General features: G+C 35.9%; 1 protein-coding gene and 1 long non-coding RNA gene across 18 annotated transcripts in view; one reads left to right on the top strand and one right to left on the bottom strand.

Annotated features, from left to right (window-relative positions):
- Positions 1 to 58: 58 nt before the first annotated feature.
- Positions 59 to 3815, top strand: LOC111926940 (uncharacterized). Its single transcript, XR_002863291.2, has 2 exons — positions 59 to 294; positions 772 to 3815. It is a non-coding gene; the product is annotated as an uncharacterized LOC111926940 (long non-coding RNA).
- A 4686-nt stretch (positions 3816 to 8501) lies between these two features.
- Positions 8502 to 24353, bottom strand: part of QKI (QKI, KH domain containing RNA binding) — a 146264-nt gene continuing 130412 nt past the window's right edge. For 2 of the 17 annotated variants that reach the window (XM_086877975.1, XM_086877977.1), the window contains exons 5-8: positions 21788 to 21875; positions 19168 to 19440; positions 16465 to 16539; positions 8502 to 11693 (exon numbers count right to left, since the gene is read on the bottom strand). In XM_086877975.1, the coding sequence (XP_086734101.1) occupies positions 11677 to 11693; positions 16465 to 16539; positions 19168 to 19440; positions 21788 to 21875 (453 nt within the window). In that variant the 3' untranslated portion in view covers positions 8502 to 11676. Of the gene's footprint in view, positions 11694 to 12289; positions 15978 to 16016; positions 17310 to 19167; positions 19465 to 21787; positions 21876 to 24353 lie in introns of those variants that run through there. The other 15 variants (XM_086877969.1, XM_023923726.2, XR_015283474.1 and 12 more) reach the window with 12 other exon arrangements.

Consider the following 24353-nt stretch of genomic DNA (forward strand, 5'->3'; position numbering starts at 1 on the left):
CCTCCTAAAAGGAATCAGGTGTTTTGACTATTTAATTCATTGGCTTCACCTTTGTTTTAAACCAGGTGCTTGCCAGAGTGGAAATTATTTATTTCAAGGTTCCTTCACACAGGGAAGTCTGAAGACAAATCCAGAGCAGGTCCTGCTTCCTAAATATAATTTAATAAGATCCTACTTCATAAATATAATTTATTATTATAAATTGTGTACCTCATTGTGATGTACATGACAACTAGTAAAATGCAGTTGTTTACTTCACCAAGATAAAGCCTTGGAAGAGTCTTGACTGAGGAGGTAAATTCCCACTTCTCCACCTTCCACTATACTACTGTTGGCCAAAAGTGTTTGGTTGCCAGATGTCTTGTGGTTGAGTGTGACCAGGTATAAAATGGTTATTGTTGGATTTTGCTGAGGTTAGTGATGTGGCTGATGAGGTGATTTTATTTTATATCTACCTGATAACCCTGGTTCTTAGTTGAGAAACCCAAAGTTATCTCTCACAAGTGGCATTCATCTCTCTCCTTCCCCAGCAAATTGAAAGCTCACTGAAAAACTTGCATCCCAAATGTAACCATTCACAGCTACAGGCCTGAAGTTGTAAAAACTGTTGTTCTTCCTTCAAGGTTAATTATTCTAAGGCATGTCAGTTCCAAAAGTTGTATGTTATGCTGAGAGTTATGAACAATGAGAACCTCACATAATTGCAGAGCAAATCTCACTTCTGCCAACCAGGTTTTCAATATAATCCCCTTTTTTTCTTGGTCCTCCCAGGTCTCAAGTGCTCTCAGTGCTCCTCAGTTCTTATACTTCACTGGAGAAGAGACAAAGCAGTGTTGCTTCCTGCATCTCTGTCCCTTTGCTTCTCCTTGGACTTGCCAACCATGAAAAACAGGAATGCAGCTCCGTCTATCCCCAGTGAGTCTGCAGGACTCAGACTGCTATGAACACAATGAGAGAATACCAGGTTGAAAGGGATTGCAAGGACCATCTAGTCCAACCTTTTTTGGTAAGAGCAAGGTCTAGACATGGCGTAGTATACTGTCCAGCTGAACCTTAAAGGTGTCCTAAACTGGAGAGAGAATCCACCATTACTCTGGAGAGATTATTCCAATGGCTGCTGTCCTCCTTGTAAAAAAATTTCCTCTTGTGCCCAACCAGAATCTTCCCAGGAGTAACTTGTACCCATCATTTCTTGGGATGGCTATCCCTTGAGACAGCTCTATTGGTAGGTACACACTCAGTGATCTGGTTTGAGACTAGGACTCAGCTGGCCTATGAGATTCTGGAAACTGTATCATGGGCTTGACTAAGTAAGAAGTCAAAGGTATTTTGTTTTGCTTTCATGCTTTATTCTTAAGCACATTCAAGATTGTGAGACACTTAGACATTGTGATGATACTGGAGTGCACTCAGCATTATACAGCTTGAGCACTCCATGATCTCAGATGTGGCCATCCACCACTTAAACTCTACTGGGGTTCTCCTGTTGACCTCATTTCACCAACAGGAAACTGAGAGACAAAGATTCAGAACAAGAGCACCAAAGCTACTGGAGTAAAAGAGTAGCTTTCTTCATGGATAGCTGGGGAATGCAAAAGGCAAAGTTACAGCCATATGTGCTATGCATGTCAAAATGGGGAGAAACGTGCCTGAGAGAGATGGAGCCAAGCTGCCCAGCTGGTTCCTGTGGGTGTGGTGGAAAGATGGGGATTTATCAAACAGTGCTTTCCCTTCTGCACTCAGGCAGGTATATTGTCTTTGGGTACAAGGAGTTATCTTTTTGGATGATGTTGTTGCTAGAAACTGACAAAAGAAGATAAGGCAATGGTGTTTTCTTTTCTGGAAGACCATGAAAAAGATTATTTTGATGAAAACATTGCTAACCACACTCTGTATCTTGACATATCACTTAAGGTGATGGTGGTATTTTGTGGATTTGGCTGCAGGGGTCTTGCCCAAAACTGCACAAATCAGCAATGAAAGAAGCATCTGAAACCCAGGTGTTCCAAACATTAGATTTGTGCCCTCTGTATCAAAATAGTTCTCTTCCATCTGCTTGGAGTCACATGTATGTAAAACAGGCTTTCTACATAATGTCACACCTGAACATCCTGATCTAGACCTGAAGTCTTGCTTGTTGTCTTTCTGTACCAAGAAAAACCTGTGCCACCTCACCATCCTAATGAAGGGAGAATTTGTCTATGAAATGCAAGACAGCACAGAAGGGGGCAGGGCAGAACCTTAGAATAAAAGAACAAGAAATTCAAATTAGGCTGAAGAAGGGAAAAATTTCCAACAGAAGAATTAACAAGCTTGCTTAAGATAACAGGAGATATGGTAAACCAGTTCTTCAAGGACCGAGATAATTTCAATTTTCTTCACTTAAAATTCCAGCCTGCAGTCTCTGATGAACTTCTTGTCAACATGATACAGGCTTGACACTGCTGCCCTTGTTTAGGGTCGTCTCCTCTTCTTGGCTTCTATAAAGTCCAGAGTAATTTTCAGTCATCTGTTCAAGACAGGGTTCAAAGCTCTGATATTACTGTTATTCTTTTTCTTCTTTCAGTCCACATTGGTATACATGTCCTATTTTCTCTCAGAAACAAAGCTGAAGATCTGCTTCATTCATTGCCTTTCAGGGAAAGAATCAAAACGGTCTCATCACTAAGGTTATATGGGAAAGTCACACAAGGGCATGCAAGTAATGGCCTTGTGGCCCCCTCAGCAGTACTGGATCCACTCTTCATGAAAGATCATGAAAATGATCCAAATTAACTAGAGTAGTATGCATGTGAAGGCCTCCAGATTGCACCCATGTTAAAAACAAGACATGGAATTTGCCACAGCAATTAACATGCAGTAACATTTCTGAATTGGTAGTGATGTTTGAACTTTCAGTGGTTAGCAGATAGGCTAACAAATAAACTGTGCACACAAATAAATTGCATCACAAATTTACAATGTTTTACCCAGTATCTGAGGTCAACACCTTAAAAAGGCTGTGCTCTATGAAAAAGCACATACACAGGAGTGATCTGCAGTTACCTTGTCATTCCACCTTCTCTGGAAACCATAACTGGAAAGGTGTAGATAACTAACGAGATAAATATTACACTAACATTTCACTGTGGGTTTCTAATACACACGATACAGACACTAGAACAGTGATCCCAGTATCTTTATCGTATATTAACACATTTCTGATAACAGTCTTGCTCACTCTAACCTGCCTTTTTACTGAAATAACTTCGTTGTAAAAAAAAAAAACCAACCCCCCTTTAAAACACTGCTTTGGGAGGTACAGACTGTCATGGTAGTAAAAAGACTTGGATACAAAAGATGGGGCTTCATTTTCACAAGAGTATGAAAGCAAGCCAGAATCAACACTGAACACTTGTTTGCTCAATGACTGACCTATGGCAAGGTCACTCTCTGTGAACTGAAAATCTACAGAATTCATTCTAAAAAAGTCCCACAAACAAAAATAATTACTCTGCGTAGTATGTTGTCCATATAAGGTGCTTACAAACACATGAACTTTAGAGAAAATACCTTCATTTTCTGATAAGTTGCTGAAATGATGCAGTTTTGAGGTGTGCCACTATTTGATGGTTTTTTTCCTTGAACCTCACCTCTCAGTTTATCAAGTTTGCTCTTCAAAGTAGTAATCTTATTGCTGAAGATAAAAACACTTTGAAAATACTGTGACAGAATGAAAAAGGACAAGTACATGCTATGCTACTTTGTGAAAAAAATAAACAAAAACCCCCAAACCTTTTAGGGAGTTACTGATTATTTGTGATTGCTAATTTTTTGAGTTCAACTCAACAGGAACTGCCTGTCAGTTGTCTACTTTTAACTGTTTGAGAACTTCACAGGGTCACCAAGAAAGCAGTAGGATAAAGTCTCTTTTTATTTTTGCTGGTAGACCTGAATGCCAACATGAAAGTAATTTCTGACACTGCACTTTGTACTCTTTGCTATGAATGTCTCTCATTATTTTGACACTGATAATGGTCAAGTTTGTGTTGCCTCAAGGGAACTACAGTAACTGTAGTAACACAACAAAAAGCCATCTAGAGATGCCAGGTCATCCCCTGTAAACATACCAAAACACACAGACAGTGTTGGTAGAATGGTGGTAAAAGTCCACTGATAAAATATTTGTAGTCTTTAAACTCCACATCTAGCTTTAACATGTAGACCTATAAACACAATTCCTAACATGAACATGACCACAAACAGGTATTACTGACTTGGTTCAAGAGGTAAGGAATTAATACAATTCTGCTCTCTGGGGATCCAGATGGATGAAGGAGGGGGATTGCACAGTGCAGCCAGAGACAGCACAGAAGCACGGCTGTGCCCACACTCCAGGCCAGGACTGCAGGGTACAGGCAGCTGGCACTCAACAGCAAGTATGACAAGGGCTGCTTTACCTGCTCACGTGGCACATGCCAAACAGCATTCCTACATTCTGTAAACTTCTGAAACTACAGCTAGCTCACATACAACTGTATGCCACTACTTTGGTGAGACTCATCAGGAAAGGTGTCTTCAAAGACTGACTATGCCAAACTTTTCATCCTTGCCGGGTGTGCAGAAGTGTATGTGAACACTGGTGTTTAGCCTCCTCTCCCCTACTCTACCAGACTTCTAAAAATATCACACTTAACCTACTGCACTTGCTTCTGAATCAAACAGTTTTTTATTTAAGCAATGTGAAGTAGAAGGAATTTTTAGCAAAGAACACCTTGGCAAAGAAATTGTCCTTTTAACTAAAACTAGGCATCATGACATAAATATTAAGGAAAATGTAGAACACCATTACCTAGTGCTTCTCCAAAAGTGTGTTTCTTGCTAGGTTCACACTAGGTGGGGTGGCAGATATCTTCATTTTCTACAGTAACCAGAAACTATAACCAGAAACCCCTAACCCATGTGTTAAAGTTACAGTGAAGTAGTACTTCTTTCTTATTTGCTCTGAACAATTGTAACAGTTATGCCTACAAAAGTACATTATCACCAAAATCATGTGGTTATCTCTGTGGAATTCATAGTTTGTGCATCCACAAACCCATATGCAAAAAGTGTACTATATGTTTACGATATATAATGCGTACTTCCTTCATTTACAAACAACAGCATATGCAGTAAGAAAATGTTAAGCAAAATACACCCTGATAATCAGACGACCATGAAAGTTTAAGCCTCTCCAAAAATTAACATCTTTCATAAACCTGCTAGAAGCATTAATGAAGATTTAAGTGTGAAAAATGTACATTCTTTATTCTGCTGCTTAGATACAGAATAAAATTTAACTTTTCAGAAAATAAAACTATAGCTACAGCTTTGAGAGCTGTCAGTTTTCTTTCGAGGATAAAGTACATGCACTTTTTCCAGTTACTTTATTGCACATAATGTACAGTCATAAATGGTGTTTATTTACATGTGTTTTGGCAACGTCCATGTTTGCTTTTCCCCTCAGAATACATTATTTTGCACAAACAAAACCTTAAATGTTTCACACAAACTGCCATAATACAAGTCAAAGCATATATGTATATATATGTCGCTTTATTGTTGCTGTATTTTCAATTAATTCTAAGTTTCAGATCTCAGTTAAACTTTGTCTTGGGAGGCAGACTCCTCCCAGTTAGTCTGTTGTCAAAGACGGACACCCGAACTGCAGGCACCAAGAAATCAGGACTGCAGCCTGCTGTGCCTAAGCCCCAGCCCCTATGCACCACCTGCAATTAGTGCGCAGGCACAGAGAAGGAAGAGCACTGTACTTTCGTTAACCAGTTTGATTCAACATTGATTACCACGTGTTAATGTTATGGGTCATGTGTTATTGGGACAGTATTCTATTAACAGTGTTTAAGAAAAGTGTATCAAACGTATTAAAACAAAACAGAAATTCCAGGAACAATTATGTACTTCCAGCCCTAGGAATGTGTTACTCCGTTCTGTTCAATGTGCTATTTCTGATAACTGGTATTTTTATCCAGACACAAAGAACTGTTTCATATACTCATGAGTATAACCTCCAAGTTAATTTTTTAAAACACACTTCAATGTTTCCCTACATTTTCAGGGCAGAAAACCTTTTAGTGGTCCCCCTCATGGAGTATAATCTGGCAATAAACCTTTTGCTACATGTAGATTTTTGACACACTTTTAAGAGGTATGTTCAAATGGAAGATCAGTATTGTCAGTACACTGAACATATGCTCATTAAAAATATCTGAAAGATGTTCTTGAAGGCACTTTATAATGTGCACAAAAATACTCTTGGAGAAACCAAATTTATTGTACTTTGGTACAACACTTAAGATGTGAATAGCATTGCTCAGCATTTGCTGTGAAAGGCTAGATTGTATTTTTGCTTATATTCTGATCTACCAAAAAACAAAAATTATCCTAAGATAAATCCCACTTTACTGGATTCGAAGAGCAATTATCTAATTGTCTTGAATGTATGATCTTTCAAATGTTAAGACAATTTAACCTCAGAATAGGAAAGAAAAAGAAACTAACTTCAGTGATTTAGCTATACTGAAGTCATCAAATTCGGTTCTAAGAACAGTTCATATCCTTTCCTCTAAGTGGGCAGAGCATAAAATAGTTAAATTTTCAGACAGGCACTCAGATAAATTGAGAAATGCCTTTCGTGGACAACAATAATAAATATATTATTTTGATTTTAGAGTTTTCCTATTTTTTTCTGTCCTTCGATTTTAAAGCACTACGAAATTTACAGCAACTTCAACTACTGCATATACTGAAGAATGAGATGAAAATGCACTGTGGACGAAGTATAACAGTAGTTTAATATCTATTGATAAAAATACAAAATAATAATAATATTACAGAAAAGCAGTAGTTCTGGTAACAGAAGTGTTCTTTAATGTAAAACATTAAAGTTTTGTTCCATATGAATAGTTTCACCTATACTGGACAGAGTACTTCACCAAACTACACGTGCACCTCTGATAAAATTCTTTAAGAATATAAATTATTTGCTCTATAAAGACACTTGTTCCATTACCCAGTCAAAAGGTCCTGATATTATCTGTTGTAAATATCTAATATTCTTATCATCTGCCTGTGGCTGAGTTTTAGGATAGCAAAATGATCTGTTAAATTAAAAAGAAAATTCTGCACAAGTGAAACTATTCAAAATAAATTGGCATTTCAGCTCTACCTAAAATTTTTGTAAAACAAAGAACTACATGCCATTAGAAAACTAACAAACATCATCAAAGCTAGACTATTTTTCTCCATAAAATAAAGATGCATAAAATTTTAATTACTAGCAATACTGTGAGAACTCTATTTATATTGCATGTATTTCAAGATAAATAGTTTGAAAGTCATAAATTAAAGGAGGAATTTGAACAGATTCCGATTCCTCATCTGGATTTTTACTATCTACAGGAAAAAAATGGGCTTTCAGGAAGAAAACTGAAAAGTTATCTACACTGTGGATCTCCCTCGACGTTAGCGGTAATTACTGCTGACTCAAGGTTACAAATCTAGAACTACCTGGGAAATGTAAAGCAGCCTCAGACAGTGTAGTTCTAAGAAAGGGGAAACGTATCTGTAAAAATATTTGCATAGACGTACACTCAAAACAGCATTTTCACCATCTCAATTCCCTGCATTCATGTTGCTCCAGTCATCTACAGGGATAAAGATGACAAAAAGGCAGCTCTGGAATTTGAAATGGATATTGCTTGGTAATTTAGTGAAAAGTGTATTTTTGTACTTTCTGCAGTCATTAGGAAAAGATCCAGTTTGACCTTTGGCTTACAGAAGTTGTACTCCCCTGAGCTAGGCAATACTGACAGACTACAGCAGAAGTACCAAAAAAAAAAAAGTTACTTGAAATAGCGTGGCATAAATAAGGCACTTTAGCCAAAGGAAACCCCCAGGTTTTGTGTTTCAATGTACAGCAATTCTATCCAGAAATATTCTGTGCTTAGAAGTGTCACATGATGCAACAGTGAATCAGGTGCCAAAACCAACAAATCACAAATTACCGTGCCGTTAACTGCAACCTCTGAATGGTTCAACAAAGAATCAAACTGGTTTCTGTACACCGTCACAATTTACCAATACGCTGGCATCTTTTGCTCTTTTGCTGCGAGCCAACAGTAATTATTTTAGAGAAAGAAAAAGAAAGTGTGGAATTAGTAATGCAGATGCTGAAAGGCAAGTGGCAAGACTCTACAAGAAGAATGCCTCAAAAAATGCTACTTTGTTCCCATTTCTACTGGCACCCATTCGCCAAGGTAAAAGGCCAGAATGACCAAAGCCAACTTAACAGTAGTGTGCAGAATGTCAGCTGACAAACAACATAAAAACAAGTCACGTTGTGTTATCTGTGGTCACGTTCTTCAGGGTTAGTCCAGTAACTCAAGACTTTACATTCTTCCGTCTTTATTTGTTTATTTTAATTAAACATGTAATGGTTAATAAACAGACATAGTCCAGAGTTAGTAGGTTGGTATTATAACATTTATTAAAATAATGCTATGGGTTAATAGAAACAGCAAAGAACCAAAGAATTAAAATGCAAGCTATGTAAAAACCCAACTAAAACCCAAATATGTCTAATGTATTCATCCAGTAGCTAACTAAAAGCCCAAGAAAGACAACACTCCCAATATAATAAAGTACTGCAAAACAATTGGCAATTTTTCAGTTATCAAAATTGTGGGTTTTGCATTTTGTATCCTTTTTTCTCAATCAGGAAAAAAATTCTTTTGAATGTTATATAACATACATATAAAACAAGATAGAAAAATACATTATAAACTTGTAACAATGGCTGTAAATACATTATCTTACATGTTTCTCATAGGCAATAGGTTGGTTATGGTACATACATAGCATGAAACTACTAAGATAATAAAGAATAGACAAATACATGTCATCTGTACGGTTACATACAAGCGACACTCCCATCTACCCACTCTAAAAAAATTACATAATACTGTCAGAAAGAAGTCTTAAAACTACTTATTTTAATAAAGAAAAAGTCATTAAAGAATGATAATACTGAGAACCAAGGCATTCAGAGATTTCAAAAGTCATGCTTTTTTTTTAAGTTGATCCAAAATTTTGTCAACTAAGTTTTCAGAAGTTTGTTCAGAGCAAACATTACTTTCACATGTCACACATCTATTCCATACACTTCCCCTCCCCCCCCCCCCCCCCCCAGTAAAAGACCTTTGATAAATGTCTAAAATGTCCAGGTTTTATCATAGTTGAGATGAAACTGGATCAAATACTGGTATTGTTTTAGCAAATCTCTCTTCAAATGTTCGAGTGTCGCAAGTTTATTCAACCAACCAACCAAAATAAAATCAAAATGGCACAGCATATACTGTAAATAAAATCAACACAACTGTATGTGTAACAGGAAGACAAAGCCGGTGGCACAATAAACAAAAATCTAGCTGAATACGAAAGGATGAATGTCTATTGCATAGTAAATAAACTGATAATTATTTCCAGGTGAGACAAGATGTTAGATGAGGTCACCATGCAGGTGCTTAAAAATGTAAGCCCTCTTAGCTTACTATTGACCTTTCATTTGGAAGCTGTGAAGATTTGCAGGAGGAGAATAAGTTGACAAGAGGGGAATAAAATTATCACCTGATATTTGCCAAGTTTAGTACTGAGCCCCACAAAGTAATACTTAATGTTTTCAGAATTAAATACTGTGCGTTCAGCAGCTTCAGCTCTTGCAACTGCCCAGCTATCCGAACCTCATGTGGAAACAAGGGTTAAAAATAAGGTATAGCTGGACTTCAAATGGCTGAAGTCCCTCTCCTGCTTATCTTTTGAAGAAAAGCCAATGGGCCAGATCTAACAATAGTCAAAGACGAGCTGAAAAGTAAGTAACTTCCATGCTTTTTGCCACTGCAGGAGCTGTTCCTGGAAACTGGGGACGTGCTCAGTCACTGACTGAAAACTCGCTAAGCACTTTCAGTTTCATTATCCGCAGAGCATCCATTTTCTGGGTGATGCCGAAGCCTACTACAGCTGATGTGATGTTTATTTCAAGTGAGATCAAGAAAACTCCTCTCCATCCCTGAACAAAAATGACATACCTTCCAGCTCTACAAACATTTGTCAGCTAATAATCTCCTTTAGCATGAGACAGTCTGTATCACAGAACCCTTTGGTTTACGTTGCACAAGTACGGCATTTGCTATGATTTAAAAAGTAGAGTGGTTGAAATAATAATGGGCTGGTTTGATGAAAACTTAGCAAATACTTCACTTAATGAGATTTTGGCAAATTCACATCACACTAGTATGGCAAAAATCAGGTAATTAATATGGTCAACTCATCATTTGTCTTCCCTCACAGCTTCTTTCACATACTGGGCGACTGAGTGGCATGCAGTAACTTGTCTGAGGGAGAAGCTGATTATACGAGACATTTGACTAAATGACCATGAAGAAAATAAGGCACTTCCTTTTCTTTAGACTTATTCCAATACTTAGAAAATAAAAAAGAAAGACTAAAAGGCTCTTTTGGTCTTTTGTTTCTTGACAACCACCAGAAAAAATCATTTAATGAAATAAAGGGTTTCTTTGTTCTTTTTTTCTTTTTTTATAACACTTGAAAGTATAAAATGCTACATTTCCAAAAATATATTTTCTTTTTCTGCACCAGCACCCTTGTATAGTAAAAGTATCTACTTTTTTGTTCATTTTGTTTCAATGCACTACACTTTATCTACATTTTCGTTACATGTATACAGCAAATAGGCAAGCATGGCTTTTACATCCTTAATGAAATTTTTCTATACAGGGAGGTTTAAAAAAAATATTTGAACAGTTTGCCCAGTAATGTGACACATAATGCATGTACCTTGTTCTCATGTAATCTTCCAAGGAGATTAAAATATGATTAAAACAATTTAAACTTGTATTTCACTTTAATAGTGTTTCTGTTTTGTTCTCTGCATTAATGTAGTTTTGAAAAGTCATCGTAATCTGCATTTCACGGCACACTTCCTTTAAAACGTCCAATTTGGCAGGCAATAGAAAAAAGGCTGCAACATCTGCCCTTTGAGGGCACTGGTAGTGACTAAACAGCATATCAAATTTTGAATACTTTTTGGAATCCCTTCCCCAATGACATCCCTGACCAAAGGTTCATGCATGATGCATCATCACACAGTACATTCAGAGAGAGCTTTGACTTTTTTTTTACTTTTTTTTTCTTTTTTTTTTCATTTTTTTTTTTTCTGAGAAGAAAAATATTCCTAGAAGTCTCTCACAGTAACTGCCTCTGTCATCGGGTAGTTAAGGGACATCTGTCTCCATCTCGTGCGAGGCCTCCTTACCGTTCGCTTGGGGCAGGACACTAGAGGATGATCAGTGCGGAGGGATGAGTTGGACCTTATTGCTTTACTACTATTCAGTGCAGGTTCTAGAACCACTTTCACCCAAACAGGAGAACAACAAAAAGCGGAGTTGGAGGACAACAATTTCTTTGTCTGTTTTGTTAGATGGTAAGACGAACGGACAAGTGCCCCAGCTCGCTGCACTGAAGACAGGCAAGCAAAGGCGTTTACCAGTTAACTGATCAGCAGGCAGGCATGGTCAGGTCATCATTGGGTGAAGAGTTCAGAGGTCAGAAGGTCATAGGTTAGTTGCCGGTGGCGGCTGGGTGGTTAGAAACAAAAAAAAAAAAAAACAACAAAAAAAACAACAAAAAAAACAAAACAAAAAAAAAATAAAAAAAAAAAAGAAAGAAAAGATAGAGAAGAGATTAGTTCCAGCTAGTGACGGCTTAATGACAACATGAAAACTAATCACAACTAATAAAAAAAACAAGCATGTTTATTTCTGACATACTGATCGACACCATCTACAGAATGCAATAAAATCATGACAGCCCTCCATCATGATTTGGACACGTGAAGGAGAAGCCCACTCCCACAAAACCGGTTAACAGGAGAAATAGAGATAAAATATGACTAACGACTAATGGTTAGTAGCAGTCGATGAAGGAAATTGGAAAACAAAAAACGATGAACAGTTTCTGAACTGGGTAGAAGATTTCTGGAACAACAGTCAGTGCACAGCATCAGTATCTGACTGCTATTAAGCATTAGTACCTCCCCAGGTGCAAGCATTAAAGCAACTATTAATGATGGATGTGATTATTAATAACTGGTTGTTAAAAGAATGGAGTCATCTAAGGAATTCTGGACCCAGAGAAACAATTTGGTTCAACAAACTATGGGCCAAACAAAGGGTTTTTGTTCAATAAATTTTTTATTGCCTTTCATTTATTCTATTTACAAACAACATGGAATTTCTTGGCCTCATGATACAAAGCAGTACTAAACTGTAGTCTAGCAACGTAGGCATCATCGTGGAAACCAGGAAAACGCTCAGCCTGCTACTATAGCCAGCATTTTCCCATTCGAAATACTATTTTACACATGTAGGACACTTATAAAATGCACTTGCATGTAAACACTGTAAAAGTCCTGCCATTTTAAAGTCTATACTTAAAAAGCTCTAAGTACATGAAAAAATAGAGAAAATATCTAATTGATACTAATAAGGCATTTTAAAACTACAAACAGCTCTCTTTATTCATTTTCAAAGCTAATACTCTGCAAATACAATAAAATCTGACATTTCATATACATTCCTGCTTTATATTTTTATATTTTAAAAGAAGCCACCTGTAAATACTATTTTCTTTTGCAATAAAAGGAAAAAAGAAAAAACAATGAAACAAAACAAACAAACAAAAAAAAAGAAATAAAACCCAAACCCACAAACAAATTACAGTAAAACATAAAAAAGTTCTCAAGTGGAAAGTTATCATTCCCAAAGTTCTTGAGCTATTCCTTCTTTAATCATTCTCTCGCATTCTCCTTCACCAAACTTGGTCCACTTAACAGTAGTATGATTTTTTTATTTTTTTTTAAGACTCATTCAACAGCTTAATTAGAGCTAATATATTCTGAGGTTGATAAAAGTTTCTGTACTGTTGCCATTTTGACTAAGGCAGAGGAGATGAAAATGAGAAAGGTATTCAGTGCAAAGTCAGATTTGTGCCATTACATAAAATGAAGTCCAGTAGGTGTAATATTCACAGATACCATCGATTTAACAATCTTTCTTGTGGGTTCATTTACTTTCACATAATAAAAGTGGCCTATCATTTAGGATACAGTTCATAACACTACAAAAAATTACTACTGTAACATAAATGAGACCAAACGCTCCCTGAATTTTTTTTTCAGAATAATGTTAAGTGGGATTTGTTTAAATTACAACAGCTGTTTCAAAAAGAAGAAAAAAAAAATAAATATTTTATGTGGCACAATCTTACCACTTTACAGGTATACTAGAAACAGACTTTTAAAGCATTTTGATACGCATTACAATTTTGATTAAAAGGTATTAAAATTTATATATAAATTATGTGAAAATTGGCTTGGATAAAACATTTGAGAAAATTCTCAGCATTAATATTTCTTGTGGAGTTTAAAATCAAAGCAAGCTACCTTTAAAAGATACCAGTACACCTGTGATACATCCTCTGCCAAGTCTCTGGCCTTCTACAGTACACACAGGTTTGTCAACTGTGCAACACCATTTACAGTTCATTACAATTAAATCAGTCAGTCTCTCTGTTATATAAATCAAATTTGATTTCGTATTATTTATAAACTGGGGGTTTATTCTGAGTTAAAATGAGCTATATTTTCCAACCCTTCACCAATTCTACATGCTTAGTTGTAAAACATTTACACATTTGGGGATTCTTGCTTTAAATGCAGTGCTTATCTCAGGGAAAAAACCCAAACCGCAACAAAAAAACAAAACTATGCAAAGAATAAAAACTACTTAGAAAGTGAATGCAGTAGTACTACAAAGTCATCTGTGAGACAATTTAGAATCTAAAAAAACCAAAAAACTAAACAAAACAAACAAAAAAAAACCAAGAAAGCCCCATCAACCTAATTTAGACCCAATGAATGCAAAGACAGATTTAGTGACACTTAACTCTGTAAAAAAAATTTTTCTGCTTTGAAAAAGAAGTATCATTTTGCTGACACTGCTTTTTGTGACCATAGCTATGGAAGTTTCCTGGTGACAGAATAACCAAATAGGTGAATATGGCAAATACTGATGGTGTTTTAACTCTACAATATAATTTCAGTACATTAAAAGAAATTTTATTGCTGAACAAAGTTGTTTCCAAAACCTTTTGTGTGAAACTTTTAGATATGTGCAGTGAAAACCTACGATTTAAAATTCGAAATACAATGAAGTTCAGTTGTCAAACTAACTTTGTGTAAGTTTCTTAATACAAACGGGGATTATTTGAATAAGACTTTAATGTTCTCCTGAAATATCAGCATGGTTTTCCTGAGAGAGGTATGCCTAACTTATTCCACAGGAATAAGTGTATTTATTTATCTACTTAAGAAGTGGGTTTCCAATACTGCTAGAGATGAATGCTGTTTTATCAAAAAATGGCTGTATTTTAAAAGAAGGTTAAATTATGCCAATAATTAATTTAATTTACTTTTAAGTGACCCAGCTGAATCATCTAGGCCCTTCAAAAAATATTTAAAATCTATGTTGAGCAAGCTTTACAATGATAAGCTATAAAATGGTATTTTCTCCATGAAAACACCCCTATCCCCACATTATCAGTGTGTTTACTAGTTGTCTCAGGTAAATATCTAATTACACAAAAAGGTAGCCACATCTGTCACCTGAAACTATCACTGCAGATCATGAAGGACCATTAGCAAAAAACTGATTTTTGCAACATCAGGTCAAATTTTCAAGGACAACCAAATCCTCATCACCAATTTCTCTTGACTGAGATTTAAAAAAAACAACAACAACAACAACAACAAAACCCCTAAAACAAATTTCCTTTATGCTCTCTTTTTTTTTTTTCTTTGTAGACATGGGCTATGACTTTCAACTGATTATATCCTCTTGCCCCACTGAAGAGTTCTCACGAAATGAGAACGAGCTAATGGGCTGCAAATAGTGTGCAGTGATATAAAACAATCTTACAGAAAACTCAAGTAGTGTCCTGTATCAGCTTTACACTTTCTGTAAAGCCTAAGATCATATCAAAGATTAAAATGTTACATAAATATACCAAATATCCAGGAGGGCCCGTTTTACTGTATGGGACAGAATCTGTATTCTCTCTTGTAGTTAATTTATGGAAGGTTGTGAGAAGTGTAGTCAATGTTAGGAGATGTCAGATCTGCCACTGGAATTTGGCTTTTGAATATTACAATATCATGGAAACCTGCACAACATTGATTTGGATGAGAGCAGAATAATAATACTTGGCACATAATGCTTTGCATCCTCAAAGCCCTGTACAAAACAAGAACCCCCACAACACCCCTGTGAGGTAGGGAAGTATTATTATCCTTATTTGACCAATGGGAAACCATACACAGAGATTAAATGACTTGCTGAAAACCACAGTGAGTCAGCAGCAGGGAAGGGAAAAGAATTCATCCCCCACACTGCTTCCTAGCTGATGTCAATAAACCGAAAATATCAGTTTTCTCAATAAGCTTAAACACTTCATTCAGGGGTCCAAAGGCATGACACTTGAGGAACAGGAGAAAAATGAAGATTTACTTTCCATTCAAGGGTTAAAAAGAGATGCCCAAATATTGGATGTCATCTCACCAACAGGTCTTAAAAAGTTGTTTCTCCTTCAGGTTACACATTTTAGCAGCAAAAGGCAAATATCAAGAAATGGATTTTGGAAAAAAAACCAAAACCAAACAAAAAACAAAAACACCCTCCCTTCCCCTACCCATACTAATCCAAACTCAAACAACTTCTGAAGTTATCTTCACAGCCCTTACCTTTCTGAATTCAGTTAGGTATCTGAGAACGTGCATCCTCCTCATAATATATAGTACAGTGGCTCTAAAGTTTATTGGAAAAAAAGGAATCTAAATCTTCAGATTTCTCCAAACACAGACAGGAGGCATTTATTCCTTTACTTCTTTCTCATTAAGCAACCATCCATTCATTTTATTTTGCAACACCAATCTGATATTTCCACACCAATTAAAAGAACGAACCGGGGGGAAAGAGGGGAACACGACCAAATTAATTATTGCAGCACTGATTTCATAGCGTTTCCTGATACAGAGAGATGTTTCATTTTTAAAACTGAATCAGTTATAGAATTTCTGTTAAATATATCAAAGTATATGTATTTAATTGAGCTGGGAAAGCCAAGTTTAGAAATTTTTTTTAAAACTGCAAGCATTCCCAAAGCTGTCCAGATTTTTTGAGAGAAATCATGAATGGGTCAAGACAGGGTATCTGGTTAACCAGCTGTGGTGTTGCAAATCCCATGTACACTCAAAGCACTTCTTACAAACAAGAACTGCAGAACTAAACTAACCTCGGTCTGCGGTCACAATCCTTTGGTAAGGATGGACACGCATATCGTGCCTTCGAACTTTAGTAGCCACCGCACCTAGTCAAATTGCAATTACCAAGACAAAGTTAGAAAACATTCACAGAAAACATTAACAGCAGGTTTATCAAAATGGATTTAAATGATCATTAACTACAAAAGTTCATTTTAAGAAAAGCAACAAGTTAAGGCACAGTAGTTTCAAATCTTAATCTTAAAAAGAAGTTTATCTGTGCAGATTAATATTGCATTTATTTTAAACATCCTGGCCTTAACCTGTTTAATCCATTCATTTACAATCCCAAAATTACAGTATTTCATGAAATCTATTAGACCCAAGCACATTTAAGCTTTACTAGTCACATATTCACTGAAGTGCCTTTCTTGCAGCAGGACTATTTTAAATAATGCCATCTTTAATACTGACAATTATTTGCTAACCTTAAGATCACTTCCAGTTCTACCACAAAAAAAAAGTTTTAAAGCAATTCTTCAAGCCTACAGATTGTGATTTTAAATTTAAGTCAATAAGTATGAACTGCAATGAATTAGGTGATTAGTAAAGCAAACACTATATAGAACACTTAGCAGTCAGTATACTACTATACACTCATAAATTACAGCTACTCTGTAATAATAGGACCTAATCCAAATTAATAGCACTATTTTATTTTAAATCTATGTGCAAAAAAGTGCAAGTAAGTCACTGACTGCTAGGCCAAGCTTTTTTCAAGGCTGCTGAAAACTAAGCATTTGTTAAAATTCAGATCTGATGAAGGATCAGTTAAGACCGTTCTTGAATTCTTAGCCTTTCGTTGGGAAAGCCATACCTGAAGATAAAAGGAAGGGAATTGAAAGTTAGTCACCAACTAAAATTGGATCTCAACACCAACATCCCCAAAAATACTGATAGGGATGCATTTCTCTGCCATTTTTAACAGAATTAGTTTGAAGTATCTTAAAGGTCCACCATGAAAATGGACGAAATACTATTAAATGCGAATGAGCTTAGAACAAAATAAAACTCAGTGAAACACAGGTTTAATGCAATTAACTCCATACAATTGCTCAGATAATAGAGCAAAAGTATTAAGAGTCATTGATTCTAGGCAGCTAAAGAAGGAGTGTGGGGTTTCTTTCCCCGCTCCCTTTTCCTACTTTAAATAACATTTTTCTGATGAGGTCTGCTTTGGGCAATACATCTCACACAGTTAAGCCCAAGAGCGTACAACGGTTTCAGATGCCATTTTAGAAGTAATTTTAATTTTTCCCTCCTATCTCTTTATAGAAAATCCTGTGAGAAATCCAAGTTCCCTGCCTTGTAATAAACTTTACTCTGGAATGCTGTACTTCTTTACTTGCTATTAACTGAATTCAGGAGAGGGGCTTGCCACTAACCACTAACAGCTACTTTAATGAACTCTCTAACTGTGACTTTAGCCCAGGATGTACCACAGCTGGACTCACAGACTGGGGGTAGAGAGGAGCTAGGGAGAATATTTACATATTTGTGGGAAATTATTAAATGATAACGTTATCATATGCTCGCAGAATTTTGGCTATGGGTTAACTGATAACAGCCATAAGCTGACAGACATACTGCATACTTTTGTCCTACTAGAATTTTTGTTACTGATTGACTAATCCTGCAAGACAGAAGTCTGAAATACATTTTCTTTTTAACTGTACATAATATGGAAACATGCACAAATACAGATAACTCACCAAGTATTTGTCACGTGAAACACTGATTTTTTTGCAATACTTTCGACAAAATATTGACTTTGAACCTTATTGTCCAGTGTTCATTAGCGATGTTTAGAATTTGTGTAAATCAATAACTGCCACTGAACAAACTGAGACCAAAGTCCTATAAAATCAACATTATGCAGCACCAAGGTCATATGCAATTCAGAACAAACTGAAGAGAAAAGATTATTTAGATTCTGTAGAGGATAGGGAAGGAAGAAACTATTGGAACTGCTTGTTCCATATTGGCCAGTTAACTGAATTGTCACAGCTGCTTTATCATTCTTGCCTTCACACACTAAGTCAGTGGTCTGAAATATTAGGAATGATGGACATTTCAGTGTACCGTATATTAAAGAAGCCATCAGTAAAGTTGCTAATTTTATCATCCTTTGGGTGGAACTTGGCTTGCTTTATATTCATTCACTGAAATAATTTTCTGCTCACAATATAACTCAGAGCTTTCTGACATTGAGTAGAGATCTATCAGTTGCATACTAAATAAAACTCCAACTGTACAAAGGCTTTTCCACTCCCTCTCTTCCAAAAATTGCTGGATGTTAATTTATGTTAAAGAGAATACAAACTAATCTATTATTCACAGGAGCCCAGATGACATGTAATAGGATGTCAACTTGTATTTATTTTTTTTGCCTTGCCTATGTATGTACCATCTAGTATCATACAAACATGAAAACTTTATTTTTTTTGGTAAATTTATTACTATAACCTAAGCAACACACATTCAGGAATACCAAATACACTTGAAATGTCTAAGAGCTGCACCATTTGAGCAGCTCTCCTAGGCAGTTTTGATATTCCTGAAATAACTTTGTTGCTTCAGACCTTTTTCTTTGAGCTCCAAGAACCTCTACCTTGCAAAACACAACAGAAGCACAAGCAATACATTCCCCAGTCATCCACGTACAAAGGTCTTACCTAATACACCACTAGGTTCAATAGGGTACTCAAGGATTGATGTAGCTGGTGCCAGCGTGTAGGGGTATTCATATGGTGTGTAAATTAAACCGGCCTCGGGTCCGGGTGGAACTATTGCAGCGGTGGGATGAGGAGTTCCGTTTGGCATGACAGCGGTTTGTATTTGTCTGATCAAAGGCATTATGGTAGGGCCAGCTGGCGTAGGAGTACGCAGGGCAGCTGGTGGGAGAACAGGCGCAGGCCCAGTAATAATCCTTGGAGCCTGGGCTGTTGCTGCAAGAGAAAAGGCAAGGGCTGCTACAGTAAGCAAAGAAATTCAGAGGAAAGTATGGAGATAGCAGTACAAAACGTGGAAAGAATGGGAAAAAAGGGAAAAAGTAGGAAAGAAGAAAAATAAAAGGAAATCATTAGTACATGCGCTGATCACACAGTGCCCAAGCACACCATTCAAATGCAAACAGCTTTCCATTTTCCAGTGTGATTAAGTATGAACATGCAAAATAAAAAAAGCCATTGTAAAACAGTGAGGTAGATTTCTCAAACAGGTTACACAGCACAAAAGCTCAATTTAGACCATATTTCTTCATTTACGCTATCAAGACTGCATGAGACTGAGATGCATGCGGGAAATACGGGGAAAATACTGTCACAATCAAATACAGAGTACAAAATTTAGTGCATCTATAGAGTCCACAGACACTCAGTTATGCAGAGCTGCTGTATGTGTCTAGAGTTTTTATATGTCTTAAAATTGTACACAACTCCCATTTCCAGGATCAGTGAAGTTGAAGATGACGTAGAAACATCACAGAACCGTAGAATTGGTCCTGTCCTACCCTAACACGAATAGAACAGGCTCAAATTTTATTTCCATATTTCACCAAATAACATATTTCCTTCATATTAGAAGTTCACTGTGGCCTCGGTTAAGTTAAAGAAAATAGGTGGTTTTTCTCTTTTGGTTTGTTTTTTTGTTTGTTTCTGGTGGTTTTGTTTGTTTTCTGAAGTGGTGCTAGCACATTTCATTAAGTGTTATTTGAAGCCAGTTGGCACACCAGATGAACAACTTAAACACTAGCACATCGGCTGGAAACAGTCAATCTTAAAGGGTTATAATTTATGTATTTCTATGCACTGCTGTTGATCTACATTGATATAATTTACTTTCAGGTCACCTGGAAAGATAAATGTGATGAAGTTTTTCAGATTTGAGACTGGAACATTTTAAAAATTATTTTTAGTTTTTTAAACAAAAATGCTCAGATAATTTAAAAATGGCATTCAAATATTTTTACTTCCTTTCCTAAAGAGAAATAAACCAGTACAGCTTCTACATCTTAAACTTTCCAGTAAAATCAAAACACGAAGACTGAAATTGTCTTATCAAATAATGCGTATCAGTGTGGCAATCTCTAGTCAAAAAATGAAAAAAAAATTTCCATCTTCTCACTTACACTGATAAACAGACTAATGGGAACAGACCAGACAAAGAAATTCCTCAAATTATTAAAAAAATTCCTGTGCAAAAGTTTGCATCAATTTAAGCTATCCTGAAAGCTATTTTACTCATAAATTTGTAATAATTTAGAGACTACCATATATTTAAAACTCGTCTAGCTTTAAATATCATAGTGTTCATTAGGGCTGAAAGATTTACTATTACCATTGTAGTGGTAAAAGCCCTTGCTTATGTCTCTTTTCAAATCAGAATAATTACACTGGTGTAAGCACTCTCAATTTGACCTGACTGCATTCCAACCTTTAAACATATTCAACATTGAAATGGGGACTGTGTGGAGAAACAAATTTGCAAATATCAGTAGGTCCTTGGTGAAAAGACTGATTTAACTGTGCTTACATTTGACATCTGTATCACAGCTACAGCAAAAAATGTACTTTTGGACAGTGTCAGCAACTATATTTTCAGGAGGAGAAATTAGATTTTCAACTGAAGAAAATAATTTGTATCACACATAATAGGTATATGCTTTCATTAGTAGGTGCGTATAATTAATTTTCAAGTGTAAACTTGTGCATACATGCGTTTGCAAAAGCATTTTCACACAAATGTAATGGAAGTAATCGTAAAAACGGCTCATTACATCACTGATCCGTGTGAACTCAGCTGTGAAATCAGTTGATGAATTGTTGGTAAAACACAACATTGGGGGTACACATGCAAGCAAGATGAAAGGAAGGAATATAATACAGAAAAATGTATTCACAGTATCCTGAGCATCTGTAACATTTTAAAATTAAATCTCTAAAAAATGAAAAGGAGTCTACTGTCCTTTATATGCTTTAAGGAAAAAAGGAACATAAAATAGAAAAATCTGGCTTGAGGGTTGAGGTTTTTTATACTAGATATTTGCAAATATTCCAACCCATACATACTGTTAAAAAAGTAACAGGGACAAGAAACAAGATTAAGAAACCCCGCAAACTGACATAACTCATCCCCCAAAAATCTTTTGCGACAACTACCTACAGTTTTGTTGGGCTCTTACTGCCTTCCATTCTCCAAATAAATTGCCACTGTACATTTTCCAAAGGTAGCTTTAAGATTCAAAACCTGCACACACTTCTATGGCTTTGACCCTTGAGCTCATGACATGCTTACGTGATTTGATGTTGGCATCTCTGTAGGTGCCATTCAGAATTGCAAGCTCCATCAGCTGCATCTTTTTAAGGCTGTCTTCTCCTTCTGCCTGCATATGAAAAAATGGGAAGGAAGTCAGGATTATGAACTCACTAGTGCACAAGATCTAAGTGACCTAGAATAAAATTTTCAAGTTCTAACCAAGCAAAATACCTGCTTACCATTTGTCACAAAAGCAGCAAGCTTTGTCAATTTTTCCATAAAATTAAGTGGAAATTGCCTGTTGACTATCATTAAGTCTCGTTGACAAATATCTTAAAAGAGTTTTGGAAAAGGTTCATTACATAAATTATAAAAATTAAGGCTAAAATATAAGTTGTGCTTGGTAGAAATTATTGGGCCAGAGGAAGAATAGACATCACAAATATTAAGCACTGCAATTTATTGTAATTTGCTCCACTGTAGTCGATACTGACGACTGGGGGGGTTGAGGCAAACAAAAAAATAAACAACAATCTTTGCTTTCCAGACAGGATATTGACAACTTCCCTGAGGCTGAATTCCTAATTCTGGCACACGTAGATGTATTCTGATGAGGATATAACTACTATTTACACAGCATATATTACTCTTGGTTTTGCTTCAATAAAAACTACTTCCCCCTGAAGTTACCTACTCCATTGGTATCGTTCAGGTTGCATAAATATTAAATAGTGTTCAGTAGAAAAACGCTCACTTTTTCAGTTAATAATGAAAACATTTCTAACAATATAATTTCATTTTTAAGACCAGAGATTTTCTCGTCTGTCTTTCCAAAAATACTACCATTTGTTTAGTGTATACTCCATCAAGCAGAAAACGTGATTATGATATAGGAAATCCAAGAGGGATGGTCTGCTTTAATGTTAGGTTACCTCCTTGCCTCCTGTATGGAATGCCACTGCTGAAATTCCTAAGTCAGGTGCATAGAAGGGCAGCTTTCCTGTGAGCGCAATGCATTCTTCCTCTGCTAAACTGGATTTCTTACATTTTTACTTATCTAATCACACAGTATTTTCCAGGTATTTGGAAAAGTATTTTTCAAGTTAATGAGCTTGCTATACATACTTTACTCCCAAACTATGTAATTAAAACTTTAGTAATTTACTAAAGTCCAAGACAAAAATAGTTTTCAAATTTCATCTAAGCAAATACAGTACTTATTGTGTGGTATGCTCAAGGGTCATGGCCCCTTGCAAAGGGAACCTTTAGCAGCTGATTTTTATCAGCAACTCAAAATCAACATACTCAGATGAGTCAACACTGAATTCCTTTCAAATGTCAGAAATTGAAAGTCACAACTGTAATACTGAGGACTTGCATAAACACCAAGATTATCACACAGTAAACATTCAGAATATACTGAAAGTTAGACCTTTTCTTTATATGTTAAATACTGTATGACAGGGAAAGCTGGCACTAATACTGGAAAAGGAAATACACATTCAATTACCATCATAACTAGAAATTCATTGTACAGTTAAGTACTGTACCATCCAGAAATGTCAGACACCACAGTCCCATAGACCCTTTGGAATACAAAATGTGCCAATTCTAGCAATCTTAACATGACACAGAACAGATTTATAATTTACATGCAAAATAATTTTATCTTCTTTTTTCAATAAACTATTTTTAAATTGCATCTTTGCTGGTAAATTACCTAAGCAATCATGACACAATAAAACCAATTCCAAATCTATTTCTCTATCCGGAGCTCACAAATTCTCACCATTCTGGATATACCTCATCGAAATTATTTTACCAATAAAGATTTTTTTTTTAACACATTGATTAGTCTCTTCCCCCGCCTTGTAAGTTGTACTTTGTTATTTGCTTTTTGTTTGCATTCATGTATTTATTTGGAAGTGTGTAACAAGAAAACCTCACAATGTCAGCTGCATCTCCCATATAGTTCCATTAATGTTACTAAAATTGCTCAGTTCCTCCAAATAAAACTGTCAGGTGATTGATCTACGCCATTAATGACTTTCAGTAAATGCTGAATATTACACTCCACTTGCTAGGATAATTTTAGTAACCCTAATCCCAGATTTTGCACCACACTGAATATTTCCCAATATAACTATTTATAGGATAATAATTTTAAGATGGAAAATATTTTTACCCTTATGACATGGTCAAGAAAAGGAGATACAAGTCCAAGTAATCATTCTCACTTCAACATTTTCCTATAGGTCACTACTGCTTTCTATTAGAAAAGATGTTGCAATTACTTGGCTTTATGAAGTATGTTTATGGAAATAACAGTGGACTTAATCAAACAAAGAAGACCAAGTCCTTAATTCTTATTTTTAAGATTTACTTCTCTAGACTACTCTCTAGTAGTTGATAAACTTTTCTTCTTTTAAGCAAAACCTAAAACACAGTTTAAATTTTTCCCTTAAAAACTGTATTAGCAAAAAAAATCAGAGACGCAAGATGTGAACTTGTATTTCCAGACATTAACACCGACTTTCGACTTCTGGTGCTTTAATTTTTAAAGCACTGATTAGATACAAAAACTCCCACCCAACCCCAAGGGAAG

Source organism: Cyanistes caeruleus, chromosome 2 (genome assembly GCF_971803275.1).
Source record: "Cyanistes caeruleus chromosome 2, bCyaCae1.hap1.1, whole genome shotgun sequence".
Classification (NCBI taxonomy): domain Eukaryota; kingdom Metazoa; phylum Chordata; class Aves; order Passeriformes; family Paridae; genus Cyanistes; species Cyanistes caeruleus.